Source organism: Patagioenas fasciata, chromosome 8, assembly GCF_037038585.1.
Source record: "Patagioenas fasciata isolate bPatFas1 chromosome 8, bPatFas1.hap1, whole genome shotgun sequence".
Classification (NCBI taxonomy): Eukaryota; Metazoa; Chordata; class Aves; order Columbiformes; family Columbidae; genus Patagioenas; species Patagioenas fasciata.
The window spans coordinates 7,635,448-7,651,132 of NC_092527.1; the positions used below are offsets into that span (position 1 = coordinate 7,635,448).

At 48.5% G+C, this 15,685-nt stretch overlaps 1 protein-coding gene across 6 annotated transcripts in view; it reads left to right on the top strand.

Moving 5' to 3' along the window:
• ASCC1 (activating signal cointegrator 1 complex subunit 1) overlaps positions 1–15,685 on the top strand; it is a 35,992-nt gene that overhangs the window by 10,476 nt on the left and 9,831 nt on the right. For all 6 annotated transcript variants that reach the window (XM_065843319.2, XM_071811609.1, XM_065843323.2 and 3 more), the window contains exons 6-9: positions 2,018–2,154; positions 4,272–4,391; positions 7,904–8,028; positions 9,882–9,961. In XM_065843319.2, the coding sequence (XP_065699391.1) occupies positions 2,018–2,154; positions 4,272–4,391; positions 7,904–8,028; positions 9,882–9,961 (462 nt within the window). The remainder of the gene's footprint in view (positions 1–2,017; positions 2,155–4,271; positions 4,392–7,903; positions 8,029–9,881; positions 9,962–15,685) is intronic.

A 15,685-nucleotide genomic window follows, 5' to 3' on the forward strand; every position in this document is an offset into this window, starting at 1 on the left:
TGTCTCGGTGAGCAGCATCCAGCCATGAAAGGCTGCTAAGATGCCCACAGAAACATTGCCTGTTCCAGGGAGAGCTACCTCTGACGTAGCATCTATTTGATGCGTGGGAGAAGCGGGATCTGCTGGCCTGTGAAAGAGTAAGGGTGTCAGCAGGGTTTTTAGGAGCTGGCTGAAGTACTAGGGAGTAAACCAGGAAGATTATGTAGGTCTCGACCTGCTCACTGTGCACTCTTCTTCCCTGCTAATCTCCCCAGCAGTGGTAGTGTGGCTTGTGGAGGTGACATGCCATCGCTTTGTCAACTATCAGCCCACACTGAGGTGTTGGAAGGCTCAGTAGAAAATGCTGCTTTGGGGACAGATTGATGTTTAACAGAACGAATTGTGCTGGGGCAGAAAATGAGGGTAGGGCTTTTGCTTTCTGACCCGCAAACTAGTTTCTCGTTACTGTGCGTCATCTGTGCACACTGTGGGAGTGACATCGGCTGGCAGTCCCCAGCGAGGATAAGTCCAACTTTCTCCCAGTTTCTGTTGCCCAAGTTATTGTTTTGTGATGGGCCAAATATCCTCTGGCTATGGATACCATTGGAGAAAAAAGGCTGACAGAGACAAATCATGCCCTGTCATGCACATTAACAGCAGCATGAATTAAAGGAAGGCAGAACACTTTTACCGCAGAGAGGGGAAGGTGGGGAGAAGCGAGACCGAGCCGTCCCTCTTTCCTCTGCTCCTGATGAGCCTGACATCCTTAGTCTGTGCTTGTTTCGGGCTGCTGCACCGTGCTGAGGTTTGCAACCTGCTCTGCTACGACTAGCACAGTGCAATTTGGGGTTTCAGTCAGCAATAAAGTAATTATCAGCAGTGGGAGGTATGTACACGCAGGGGACCACCGCGCTTTGCCAGCCTATGGCAAGCGCTCGGCCTCTGTGTTGCAGGCTGACTCATCTGTAGTCCAGCCTATAAGCACGGCTGTAAAGAAGAGTATGGATGTTGTCATTAGACATGAAAAATGCTGAGTGGGATGTGGGGCATTAAACTCTGATGGGCTGAGATACTGCAGTGTTTAAACACCTGAAAGGTATTATTTCAAACTCTGAAGCACAGCTAGAAACTTGAGAGCTGTCATTCTCAGTCGGGGGGCTGCTCTCAGGCAGAGAAAGGCTTCAGTGGCCTGGCAAGTGGTGTTGGCTTCTTCTGGAGTTAAAAACTGAGGTCATTTAATGCGCCGATGGGAAATGGCCGCTATATGGAAATAATTGTTTTAATATGGGTGTGTTAACCATCCTTGAGGTATTTTTATAAATATCGTAGAACAAAAGAGTGTGGTTTTTAAAGCTGAATGTAACCGCTGCTCCACCTGGGAACAGGTCTTCCCCAGCAACAACACGTAGCTCTTCTTATAAAGGGAATTTAAACTTAATTCATCTCAGCAAACTACAGGGCACATGGGAACAAGAAAAATGTAATTATCAGGGCTTGTATTAGATGTGCTTGCGTTGTGAGGTGCAACCTGTGTTTAGACAGGATTTAGAGAGCGCTTAGAGCTTGTCACTACAGCTGATTCCGGCTTTATTGCACAAGACATGGACTTCACTGAAGTTTTAAATCTGTGCTGACTTGTGTTGAGTTTGCTGCTGACAGCAGCCGCTGCTGGGACAGCTCTGGAAGTCTCCTCTCAAAATCCCATGCGAGTGAGTGCGGCTGTTCCCAGGTCCTGAGTTAGAGCCCGTCCTAATGAGCTGCCGCTCAGCAGCTGGGCTGAAAAGCCAGGCAGGGAGCGTGCGCGCCACAGGGCTGCACTTGGCTTGCCAGGCTGAGCCTGCTTGCTCGCAAAGCCTGTGAAGTTTTGGTTCGCATTTCGACTTTGAGCCACTACCAACCCGAGCAGTGATACAGAGATGAAAGGTTTGGTGCCAGGGGCTTGGAGCTGTTCTCTGTTGTATTTATCCCTCTGATGGAGAGGGGTTTGTGTGTGTGGATAAGACACCTATATATGATTGATTGATTGACTGATTTGTAGGATCATGGGGTCAGCAGCAGCCTGTTCCAGAACCCTGCAAAGCTTCACCTGACTCTCGGGACACTGGTACTTCTGAACGAACAAGAGATCCAGAAAGCGTGTGAGCTCCTACAGCGATGCAAAGAGGACTTTGTAGAGTAAGTGATAAAAAAGGGATGTCTTCGCCAAGGGCATGAGTTGGGGGAAAGCAACAAGCTGTCTTTGACAAGGGACAGCGGAGAGAAAAGCACCTCAATAGTCTATCTCGACTGTAGAAATTTAGAAAAAGGCTGAAGCATTTCAAATGGGAACAGTTGAAATCACAGAGATTCTAACAGCATCTCACAGCTCAGCTCAAACCCTTGGCATTCCCTGAAAACCTGCTCTCCTCATTTCTTTTCCTCGCATGCCTCCCTGTTATTTTTGGGCGAGCGATTTTTGCTGCTCGCTGCCGGCTGCAGAGGAGGGGACGAGCTCCATTACCTTTGTGCATTCCCTCCCGCCTCGGAGCAGATGCTGAGCTGTCCTTGACATGCGTTTCTTGATGTGAGGAGCTGTGTGCAGGGAAGCCAGCATCAGCCATGTGAGTCATTGGTCTAGCACTGCTCCAGGACGAAGGGTTTCTCGCTGCCCGTTAACACGCAGCTGCAGATGTTGGGGCTTTAAGTGTAAATGTGGTCAAATGGCACCGTCATTAGCTTATCTCCGTTCAGCTTAGAAATTGGAGATGGCCTGAGGGATTGGTTTATTAATTTACTTCTGCAAAGCCTGTGTACGTGGATAACAGATCCTTGATATTTCTTTGGTTTTTGCCTCAGTACATGGAGAATTAGCCATGCTGTGCCAGCTGATATCTGTGGGAATTAATGCATGGCCAAAATTCATAATACCTCTGTCTTTAAAATGCTGGCTCCAGTTGTTCAGCTGTTGAACAGAACTGCAAGCGCATTTCCAGGGGAAGGTTCTGCCCACAATATTTGGAAAGGGCCAGCTTCCTCTTACGTGGATTGAACTGAGGCAGAGAAGAGTTTTAACTCTCCATTTCCTTTAGTGGAGGGGAAATCAACACTTGTCTGTAACCTTCAGGTTATTTCCCCCGCCGCGCTCGGTTAAATATACTTTGAAAACTAATTTAGGCTCCCCTCCACCCACACAAACCTTCATTAGGGTTCATTTGCTCTTCTAAATGCAGGCAATGCCACATGAAGTTAGATGTGCCCTTTTCGACCCTTTTTAGAATACATGTCCTGAAGCGCTCGGTGTGATGTGCACAACAGTCCGCTTGTGCTGTTTTCGTCCCAGTGAACACACTGGAAGGGGAAATCACGCTGTCCTTAATTCCACCTGGAAAGCTTTGCTGAGAATCTCAAAGGCAGTCTCTCTCGCAAGGTTAGAGGAAAGTCACGCTCACATTGTTCACTTGCGTTTGTGACTCCTGCCTGCCCAGATGCTGCCTGTGCATTCCACAAGGCCTCGGTGTTAAACGAGACAGCGGCACTTATGGCCTGTCGGTGATGTTCTGGTGGTAAAGGCGAGGAAGTGGCGTGTTTGGGAGTGGGCACGCTTCACAGCGTGTTTGCAGGTGTGGGAGTGCGTATTATACCCCGCACACATTTTCTGTTTTGCCATCCTGCAAGAGTAGCTGAAGCAGATTTTCAAACAGCTCTATTTACTTCCAGCATTAGTAAGTGGATGTTGAGATGTACTTAAAGCAGCATTCTGTATCGAGTACTTTTCCCAGCAAAAATGAACAAGCTGGAGATTTTGTGTCACGATTGCTTTCTTCACAGGGAAGGCAGGAGCTTCTCTGGAATGAGAACTTGTGCCGTTTCATTGCTGATGGGGTTTGTGGAATGTAAATAGAGATCTCCACATTGAGATGGCCTGCGAACACTGACAAGTTGGCTTAATGTGTGTCTAAAACACTGAACATATGAATTTAAATGTTTTTACAGTATTTCTTCAGATGATGAGACAATAGCAGCTGTAGACTTTTGAGCTTTAGAATTAGGGAGCCTTTTTTGTCTTTGGGTTTTTTCAGTGCAAACAACCTGAAAGATAAGGGAGAGAGAAGAACTCAGTGGACTTCACAGCCCCATGCAGTCTTTATAATATGTAAGCCTTGCTTAACCTCGAATTTGTGTTAATCTGTAGCAAAAAATGTATTTTATGTCATTCCCTTAGTTAAATCAAATTTTTAGTGTGTGCATGAGTTGTATTTCAAAAGCAGGTGCCATGTTTTGCTTTTTAACATACGGAGTTTCTTGCCTTTTAGCCAAATCGCTGGAGGCAAGCCCCTGACCGTGGAGGTGGCAGGAGTGGAATACATGAACGATGACCCTGCCGTGATGGACGTCCTTTACGCCAAAGTCCGCATGAAGGATGGGTCGGACAGGTGAGCTCCCCGCGCTCCTTGCTTCCCTTCCTCCTTGACGTGCCGCGGCAGCAGGAGCGCTGCGCCACGAAATCCCTCTGCCGTCTGACGCCGGTGGGAACCGCTGGCAGTCCTCGGGCCAGCAGTCAGGAAGATAAAGTCATTCTTGCTTCCTAAACCAGTTAAGGCAGTGGTGTGTTTGCTCTTTAAATCAGTCATTGGTGATGCGGCTGAAAGATGTCATTTGTTTCTCTAGCAGTCTGTCAGGTTGAATAATGGTGTCACGGCTGGTGTGGTGATAAGATGGCCAAGGAGATACTCCTGAGATGACTTAGAAGGCAGGACAAGTTGGCCTCTGCTGTCTAGTTCCCAACCTGCAATCCAGATTCATCTGGACAGCCTGGCATATTCTGCAGCACTTCATTATTCTTCAAACCCAGTTACACCAGAAGATGGTCAGGAAGCCGTGACTTGCTTGCAGAGTTGGTTTTTGTGTCCATAAGCAGCCTGGAGGCAGCGCTGGGTGTGACATAGCCACCTTCTGAGCTGCTGGTGTGGGATTTTGAAGGCTGGTTGGTGTCAGTGTGTGCGTGTGTGCCGTTCACCACTGTGGCCGATGGCTTTAGCTCTACAAACAGCAGACATGCCAGTGTCTGGACAACCTTACTCCATCTCGTTTTGACAAGTAGATCACCAGTGGCAGCACCGACTATTCTCTTGGTGCTGTCTGGAAGACTGGAGAAACATAAGAGCTGTTGTGCTGCTGATTGTGAGGTGGGTGCTGAATTGGGCAGGGGAGCAGCCTTCTCCTTTTCGGGCAGTGCTGCCTTTTTGTATCTGCTCCCATTGCTAGAAGACAGCAGGAGGTAGCAGGCGAGCATGGAGCAGTGCAGGTGGAGGAAGGAGGCTGTGAGCAGGCACTGCCTGAGGGGAGAAAGGACACGTTCTGGCATCTCCTTTCCCCGAGGGCGGAGAAGACAAGGGGGCCTCCTGCTTAAAGCAGCACTTTGGAGGCTGTGTTGAAGTAAGAGATCGGAAATGGGATAAGGAAATGGGTGGGAAAATGAAAATGTTAGAATTGCTGGGAGGCAAGAGGAACTGAAATCTTTTCCTCTTCTCAGCTTTTCCGCTTTGAAGTCCCTGAAAAAGGCGAGATAAAACAAATGGGGCGGGTGGAGAACCAGGGCAAGCTAGAGATCAGCCAGGAGACAGAGGAGCAGCGCAGGGAGAAAGGAGACAGAAGTGCTCAGAAAGACGAGATGGAGGCAGACACTGGATAACCCAAATGCCCTTCGGTGGGTTTGCTGTGGAAAGTGTCCAGCCCGTCAGATGTGAGTGTATGCAGGGCTGAAAGTGGACAGTCTGTTAGCTGAGGTTTTGGCCAAACCCAGATCTCGTGCTTTGCGTGGCACCCGGTGACTGCCAGACTTCTTTTCCGCAACGCCTTTTTGCTTTTTGCATAGCAGTGTGCTCAGAGAGAGCCAAGAAATTATCCTTGGCCCAGGCCAGTCCTGCCTTCACCTGCAAATTAATTAATCTGGCGCTTCTCCCCTATTATAGTTCTTTTAAGTGTTAGCAAGCATTCAGAAAACATTTGGCTTTGCAGAGAGGAAAGAAGATACTTTTGTGTTGATGGAGAGCAGTGAAAGCTTATTTCGCTTCCTTTGAGATTCCAGCAGACACAGTGTTGGACAAATGGTGATTACAAGGAGGGAACAAATGGTGATTCCTCCAGAAAACTGCTTCATTTTCTGGTCTGCTAGATGGATCATCACTAAGTTGCTCACTAAGCAGCTCCCTGCACCTCTTGCCTGCTAAAACCAGCTGTGCTTTGCTCAGGGAAATGGGGAAAGCAGGTAGGAAGCAGAGTTTCTCAGCCGCAAGGCCAATACTGGAGGAGAGCGGCAGCCACGTGGTTTGCTGTGCTAGATCAGGCTGCTGCAGCCCACGTTTCAGAGGTGTGTGCCTTCCTGTCTCATGCAAGACGCCTTTCTAGCCCTATGGAGTTCCTGGCACGGCTGAGGGGTGGAGTTCCTTCCTGATCTTTGGATGATCTTGATCAGCTTAAGCTATAAAGCAGGAGATTTGATTTACCCTGACTGAACTTGCATAACTGCAGACAGAATTAGAGATTGGCAAGCCCTGCTGCACATATAATGGCTCAGACTGAGGGAGGGATCATGCTCTGATACCTCCCACATGGCAAATAATTTCCATTATAATTCATTCTAATTTGTTTTATTTCCTTGATTAACTTTATAATGTAATAAAGCACCATTTTCACTTGAGCTATTCTCCGTTAATTTGTTTTAGTATTGTCTGTAATGATATTCATTTAATCTTTGCCACTGCTAATTTTAAAAATCACTGATGTAAAGCCAGAAAGCGGTAGAAAACCATGACAATCGGTAGCTTGGGAGTCTCGAAATTGTCACACGGGGGCTGAGAGCCCGTGAGGAGCAGTACGGAAGCAGCAATGGGGTAGGAGCTGGCACCTGGAGCGTGGCAGCCCCGGGCTCTGGGAACCAGCCTCAGAGAGGCCCCGCTCTGCCTCTCCTGCTGCAGCAGAGACGCCGAAGTGGTGGGACCCGACGAAGCAGAGAGCTGCCTCACACCTTGGACGCGGTGAGAGAAGCCCAGATTTGTCTGCATAGATCAATACGCTCCTGCCTCGTTTTCTGAGATTGGAAGCTCTTGTTGTACTGCATCCCTGCTGCTTTTGGTAAGGCTGGGGCACTGCAGGAATTTTGTGGGGGACAACAGCAGCCGGGAAGTTCCTTCAGCTCTTTAGACGTAGGATACGTGAGTGCACTGCTCCGATCTCCTGCATGCTCCTGCTACCTATCCTAGGACGAGTCTGCCTGCAGATCCCAGCAGCCACGGCTGCTTTCTTCCCTGACTGAGGCCAGACAAGAAGGTGGCGATGCTTCCTTTGATTATGCTTGCTCACGAGCTCCGAAGCTGGACAGTTCACCAGGGTATGCTCTCAGGTTTGTGCACTCTGTCACCATGTTATGGGCACTCCCAGAATTAATCCCAGTGACTGGGGTGCTTGTTTGAAACAGAGAAGGTCTGAGCTCCAGCCCGGTGCACTGTGCGGGTCACAGTCCCTGAGCAGAGCAGGTACTCCAGGAATTGAGATGCTTAAGCCCCCCTGGGGCTCTGCAGATTTTAGCATTCATAAGGAGAGTCGCATTGTGTTTCCTGGCAGTAGAAAGATGCATCTTTCAAGTCCCAACAACATCTGTCACTGTGAACAAGCTCTCAGCTATGCTAAATCTGCCCTTCTCCATGGAGTTTTTGCAGCAGAAGTGATCGCTGAGGAGGCTTTGTGAAACAGCCAGAACTTTTTACATTCAAACTGAATTTTCATGGCCGTGGTCACTTTTCATCAGAGACTCCCTTTCCCCGTGTCCGTGCAGAGACTTCATTTCACACACGCTGCCCTCCTTGGCTGAAAAGCAAAGAGCTGACAATGCAGGGATTTCTCCTTGGTTTACACTGCTCTGTTCTTTCTCTTTTTGCCTTGGCAGGTTGCAAATGATTGCTGATCAACTGGTGGAAAGATTTGTAGCCTCTGGCCTGATGCTTAAAGAATGGGATAGGGTGAAACTGCATGCTACAGTCATGAACACTCTCTTCAGAAAAGATCCAAGTGGTGCGTATGCCTCATCCTCACTAATAAATGCATTTGAAGTAGTGCTTCTGAACAGGAAATGCTTTTGTTGGCTTTTATGTTTCTTTTTTAGAATTTTGTGATTTGTATTAATCTCAAAAATTCCTACAAGGTTGTATGGGACTGTCACTAAATAAAACCTAGAAGCAAATGAAAAAGCAGCCAGCAGAGCTGGAGAAGGCAGACATGCTTTGAGCACTTTCTGGATCTCTTCTAAGATTCTGAGCTTCAGAAACACTATTACCCAGCAGCACTCGCAAGATCTGGGCCAGAGAAGAATGAATTCAAATACCACGCGAGGTCTTGGGCTCTCTGTGCCACAGCATTTAACCAAAATTCAGTAACAACTCGATGTGCTGTGCTGACCTTTAAACAAGATGAAAACCCGATCCTCTTCGGTCAAGTTAACGATTGCCCGTTGTTTTAGGAGCGTGGTTCTGGTGTCTTTCTCGTTAAATCGGATTCAGATAGCTATGAGGCTCAATGTGAGCTATTACGGAGTGCGCAGTGTCTGCTGTCGCTGCTAAAAGATCGGCTGCTCTAGTGGGCTGTAGCATCCTTCTTATTGTGTTGCTTTAGAAAGGAGCCTCAGGTGCACCGCGTTTAGGGAGGGGCAGCATATTACAGCCTTGTTCTTCGTGTGCAAACATGCATTTGCTCTGGCACTGATAGCCTGCAAGCCTTGACAGCATCGAACTAAAGCATTTTGTAGCTTCCTCTGGTGTAGCGGCCTCTGTGCGATGCCGGTAGGTTATGTCAGGTGTTCTCCAGTTACCCAGGGTCTCTTGTCTGGACAGCGATCACAGCAGATGGTTTGTGTTACGGTTTTCTGGGCACCCAGCAGCAGACTTTGGGGATGAGTGCTACTGAAGCCGGAGAAGTATATTCAGATGGTAGAAACCCTGGAAAGATGGGGCTTAGCTCGCTCAAATTGAGCCCTGGAAATTGGTGAGAACGTAAGGCCAAAGTGCTGATGTGCTGTCCCATGAGGGGAGGCACACGGGCAGCTGTGTCGGGCTTTATGAGTCTGGATTCTGCACAGCCCTATGAAGTGTGTGAGGCATTCAGACACAATGGTGAGAGCATTACACAGATAGCCATAAAAGTCACTTTATATTCAATACAGGATTTGAATGGCCTGCCAGATGTGAGTGGGACTTCATAGTTAATACTGGAGATGAAAAAGAAATACTGAATGTATTCACTGAGGGAGGCAGAGGTCCTGTGGAAAGCCCAGATCATGTTCTTAGGGATTATATAAAAATCCAGACATGCTCTGGGGAAGTGGATCTAAGATGTAGGCACTTGGCAGTTGCTATAGGCCTAGGCTGCTATTCTTAATGTCTGTGTGCATGGCTGCTTGCCCACCCCGCAGAAGCATACGCACCGCACGTATGTGCTTCCCAGAACAGGCAGCAGAGGTTTCTATAGGTGCTGGCGCTGCGCTCACTTGCTCCGGCTGGTATTTGGTGCTGTTCCAGGCAATGCAAACGCTCACAGTGCTGACTCTCACCCTGGCAGGATGTGGGATTAAAATGAGCCAGAGAGAAGCAGATGTGTTGCGCTGAGCCCTCAGCCCTACAGAATTGCCCTAGCAGTAGGGTCTTTCCTCCAGGTAACGTAGGTCATCCCAACAGAAGCAATAATTCCTGTGTATTCAGCCTTGTTTTCTTTAAAACCAAAGTGGAAGTGGGTTTTTTTTGCACTAAGAACTGGGCAAAGATGGTTTGTTAGCTGGCAGCTGACTTTGGGGAGGGAGAGAGTGGGGGATGAAGTACGGCACACACAGTTCTCCCATCTGAAGCTCATTCTGGTGGTGGCTTTTCTTGTTACAGCCGACGAGCGAAACAGTACAATGACTGGTAAATCATCTTTCAAGGAACGGGAGTCGTTTAATGGCCGAAATATCCTCAAGGTCAGTATGAAACAATTAGGGAAATGGAGCCAGCTGTGGATATTGCATAGCCAAAAGAGGTTGAAACACCTCATCAAGGCTGCTTTTGTCTTAGGCTTACGGGATCTCCTGGAGCCGGGGAAAATCTGTTTAGAAAATAAACAATCCAGATCACTTGTAATTGGGAGCATTATAGCATTTAGCAGAGCATTCTTAAAGCTGATGAGGCTCAGATCAGAAGTGTGTAGCACGAATGTAAAGTGGGTGTTCATGTTGTCGTTTACTTCGCTTGTGTTTTACCCTGGAGACTCAGGCTCGTGTGGATTTGCAGCCCACCAGAAAGGAGTACTTTGTTGCTCTTGTTCTACTCACTCATATATTTATGAAACTAAACCAACTGCCATTTCACTTACTCTTCTCTTGTTTGTTTGTTTGTTTTTTTTCTTTTTAATCTCTGCTGTTGATTTGCATGGTTTTGCTCCAGAAAAATAGCAGGCAGTGGTAGGGAGTCCCACCAGCCAGGATCTGAGGGCTTTGGCAGCGATCAGAGGATAGGAAGCAAGATCCCCCAGCCCATGGAGGTGGATGAGGCTCAAAAAGGAGGATCCTGCAGCCTCCCAGGCTTTGCCAATGGTGGTTGAGGCTGCAGGCAGCCTCTCCTGCTCATCCAGATGGCAGTGTCAGACTGGTGCTGTGCTGCTTGGCCCCTGCCAGTGTCCAGAGAGTAAAGACCAGCACGTAGAAGTAGAAATGGGAAACAACGCTGGCTTGTAAGCAAATTTGCAGTCCTCATTGTGTGAGGGGATTTGTTGCAGGCAGCTATGATAAGGGGGAGCTGGAACAACGCGTGAATACATTTGAGACCTGATAAAAGATATTCTGGCAACAGAGACATGAGAAGAGGGTACAGGGCTGGGTGGGAGATGGACAACCCAGAAGGATGTTAGGACACCACAGGAGGGAAAGGGTGCGTTTTATTCGTGCTTACGGTTTTGCTGTATAATGTATGAGGCACTGGATGCATGGGGATGTGAAGGCAGGGAGTGGAACTGATTGATCTCCCCTGTGCAGAGTACAAACAAAGGGACAAAATTAGGTTAAGCTCTCATTGTCCTCAAACAGTCTGTGCGAGCGCAGTGTCGTGACTCAGCATCGCCACATGTTGAGTGTTCGGTGTGAGACTGCAGTCTTGCAAACTGAAGCAGAAAAACCACAGATGTGATCCCTTTCTTAATGTGATCCAGGAGTTTTGGTTAGCTCCTGGCTCCAGAAAATAAAAGGTGTATGTCAGGAGGCCTCAGTGCCTGCAGGGGTTCAGCTTTCAAGGTGTACACCTACCTTTCCCTTTACCCTTTGCACCTTTCTCCTGCATCTGTTAAACTTGCCCTTCTGACTTGAGGGAGATGTAAAAGCAAACCATCAGTTTTCTTTCATACTCCTCATCCAAACCCATTTACAGTTGGGAAGGCATTAACGACACTCCCTCTACTGGTCACACCACTTGTGGACCGCAGTGTGGGGTCTGAGGATCTGTGGGTCTGCTGCTGTGCAGTGCTGAGAAATGCAACTGCCCTCCCTCAGATGGCTGCTTGTTATTCTTGCTGCCCTCTGAAATGTGAGCTGATCATTTATTTCATTTTATTTTTAAGCTCCTAATTGATTTTGTACCGATGTAGCCAAAAGAGCTGCTAGCTATTTGGACTGTTGATAATTACTTCAAAAGCGTGTCTTGCTGCAAGAAATGTCATCCTTCTCCCCCACCTCCACTACATTTCCTAACCTGCCTGCTTCGTACTTCCCTTTGGTCTCCCACGTGCCTGCAGCAGAGCGCCCGTTGGCATTAATTAATTACGTGAGTCATAAATAGCTCCGGGCTTCTTACCAGAGGAGCCCAGCCACTGATGCATTCTAGCATGACCTTGCAAGGATGTGCCGGTTCCCTCCCAACCCCCTTTTATATACATTATTTATCTTGTGCTGGGGGAAGCTGCCCTCTCGCCAAGTGGCTTCATTAACTTGTGCAATAGGATCTAAACAACGGTTTGTTAATGAACATGGCCGCAGTTAGGCAGGCTGGCTTGCGGGTGCCGCCCCAGATAGGTCAAGCAATGCATCGTGCCCGTGTTCCCAGCCGGTGGGACCATGCGATAGCTGTGCTGGGTGGCAGCGGGCCACCTGCAGAGCCAGCAAAGCACAGCTAGGATGGCATCATGTCAGAAAACTCGGATTTTATCACTGTGGTTCCTGTTGTGCAGCTAAGACTGGTGCTGTTGGGCCAAAGGCTTTGGCTGGCGAAGTGCAGGACCTGAGCAACCAGAGCACGGCGAGAGTCTCGCCTCGGTTCTGCTGATCCTGTCTGAGGCTCCCTGTGGTCAGAGCTGGGGTGTGTGTGTGTGCAGATGCTCTGGCAGCACATGTTTGCTGATCGCAAGCCAGCGTTACCCCAGGCTCCAGCTGGTATTTTGCTTTCAGCAGAACTAATCGGAATTTTATTTAATAATCCTTTGTTCTACCCGTTGCGCAGAGTTAAACGTACACTCCTATTTGTGCTAATAAATGGTTGTGCAGGCCGGTACCTTCCCACACTGCTCAGAAAATAGATCCTGTAGGATGAGTTGCATTCAGGAGTTTAAATTACTTCTGTCTTGAAGAATATCCATGAAAAAGACTCCCTGGCCTAGCTAGTGCTGAAAACACGGGGGATTGTATGCCCCAACAGCTGAGTGATTTGTGTCTGCCATGAAAGCGCTAAATGCTTTAGCTTCGTGCTTGTCTAGTCCCAAGAAGCTGGGGATGCTTTGTGCGCCACTTCATATGGAGCAATATGTATTTCTTCTGGGGCGGCTAGCTCATCGGCTCCTTTGAACATCCGAGTCACGCACCAAAATCCTGCTCCGGTCGCACACAACGTGGATCGTCTCTTGGAGAGCGGATTCACAGCTGAAAGGCGGCGGCAGCAGCTCCTTCCCCGTGAGTGCAGGGTCAGGCTGGGCGGGCAGCGGGGCCGCAGGGAGGTGCCGGTTTGGCAACCCCTATGCCGCGGCTGCGTGCGCTGTGCCGCAGCTGGCCAAGCGGCACAGCCCTGGCACCGAGGCGGCTGGGGCAGCTGCCGACATCTCCGGAGACGAGGCTTGGCTGCCTCCGGGCTTTTATTTATTTTGCATACTGAAAAAACTAAGGCTGGGGTGAATAAATAAAAATGCAAAGGTACCACCTGGCCAAAATTTTCTTTTGTACTTTCAAAGGAAAGGAAGAAAACCACCTTGATTCTCACTGTGATAAAACTGAATGACTTTTTGACTTGAGGTCTAGTGAATAAGAGTGGCCTTCGCCACATTCAGACAAGAGGGAAGCAAAAGATGAACCCCGCTGCTTAGCACAGACCTGTGATTAACAGCTTACAAGATTAAATATTGAGGGAACAGCTACTGAGGTACAACAGCAGAAAGCTGCACATCTTATGTCTTAGAGCATCAGGGGAGACTTTAAGCTGGGAGGCAGGATGGGGAACTGGCTCAGCCGAGGCTGACACACTGGAGCTGCTCTGCGAGGGCTTCTGGGGCAGACAAGGTGTAATTCGATGAGACCCCATTTCTTTTGAAGCCTGCATGCAGAGTATTAAATGATGGGACTGTATCTGCTTTCTTTTAGAGAGGGGAGAAAGTGCATTTACTGACCGATACACCGGGGCTGGGGAGGAGCTGATCACAGCGAACAGATCTGGCAGTGTTCTCAGTTATCGTTTTTATCTTGCTGGGTGAGAATCGCGCAGTGGCTGCGTTGTGCAGCAGTTCAGTTGAAGACATTTGATGCAGTGCTGTACAGAGAAATACAATGAAAAAGAAGAAATCTTGTCCTGAATAACCCCCCCTAGTCCCTCAAAATACCCCAAACCCACCAAAAACTAAACAAATTAACATCTGCCCCTGTGTAGAGCCACCGTTCCCAGCTCCACTTGCAGATGAGGAGTGCTTCTCGTGTTCTGCAGCCTCTGCCACCCAGGCCTTTTCTGTATAACTTTCATTAGTGAATTTAAGGAGACAGAGTCTTTTCCTGGTGTATTTTTAAGCTGAGGTGAAATCAAAGGTCCAAAGGATCAAGACTGCCCAGTGTTTGGAAAGGGCAGGAACATCTTGTTATCCTCAGTGAGGTGGTAAATATATATATCCCAAGTAGGACTGTCAGTTGGAACAAGTACCTAGCAGGAGGTGGCTGCTTGGAAAGTTTAGAGTTAAAAATACCAAACAAAAATCCAGTGGGGTGAGAGCAGACTGAATAAGAGATTGTGATGCAACATCACTGTGTCAGAAATAAGCCGGTGCTTTCCTCGCCTCGGTTCTACAGAGGAATCAAAAGCAGAAATGAAAGGCTGTAACGCTGCTTTGCAAAGGAGAGGATTTTTGCCTTCAGTTCTGATCCTGCCATTATCGAGGGACACTACAGCGACCGAGGGGGCTCAGCAGTGTGCAATTAGAGCAACAGTGGGATGGGAGGATGTGACAGTTGAGCAGATGAGACTGGAGATCAACGTTTGTATGATCTTGGGGGAAAAAAGGAGATTAAATAAGAGTTGCCATGAAAATGCTTTCCTACAAACGATATTCTTCAGAAAAAAAAAAAGAAGCGCTTATTTGCGCTATTTGCATTCGGTGAAATGGGAATCTGAAGTGGCATTTGAAATATCAGACTAGATAACAGAGAGAAGATATCTCTGTTGGAGTGTTTGGGCCTCGGAGCAGCGCGATGGGGCGGCGTTGGAAGCGTTGAGAGAAGGACGAGGAGAACGCAGCGTGGGAGGTGCAGGAGGGTTGTGCATGTGACAGAGATCCCTTTGGTGACCCTGCCTTAAAGGGGAGAAACCTCTTTTTTCGCAGAGGTGCTCAGCACCTCTCCGACCAATTCCATCAGGAGCTGTGAGTGCTGGAAGACAGAGGATGTGCTGAGAGGGTTATAAAGGGTCTGAAGTCTTTTGCTCCTTCCAGGCAGGGCTGTCTGCACCACCGCAGTGCTCTCCAGCTCAGCTGTTTTGGAGGTGCCATGGGTGCCTTTGGAGGTGCTGTGAGTGCCTCTGCCTCCACCCGATGTGCATCCCACCTCCTCATTTCCCCGAGCCTGCTGTTCTGCCACCAGCCAGCCTCACCTCTTTGATCTTAAGAGGACTATTTTTCTTGGCAGAGCTGGCAGGGGTTGAATTACAGTGGCATCTTAATAGAAAACAGGGACCCAGCACAATAAGTGCGAAAGGAAAAAAAAGAACACATTGATTAGCAAAAGTAGGCAGATCGTCCCAAAGGAGCTGTGACCCTCCTGCCAGATATTTCCCAGGTCTGTCTGAATTAATTTACTGGCTCTGTGGCTGGGCTCCTCCTCTTAGTGGATTGGTGAGCATAGCGAGTAGGTCACATTGATGGGAGCTCCTTGTCCTGGTGTTCCCAGGTGCAGCTCGAGCCTCCTGACATCTCTGCAGCAAAGCTGAAGCCAAGGTCTTACAAGCTGTTGCTGCCTTTGCTAGAATAGGCAACGCTGAGAGCCATGGGGATGAGGCTTCTTTGGAGAAATGCAGTGCTTGATTATTAATTTCCTTAAACAAGTTGTCCTGTACATCCCTCATGTTGGAGGCGTAGCAGGGTCTGGGAAGTTAGCAGAGCCTTCAGCGTGACGGAGGTTTTGTTTTATTCTTGTCTGAAAGATGTGCAAAAATCCGGTAACCTCCAAATGTCCCACTTGTATTTATTTCTTAGTTTG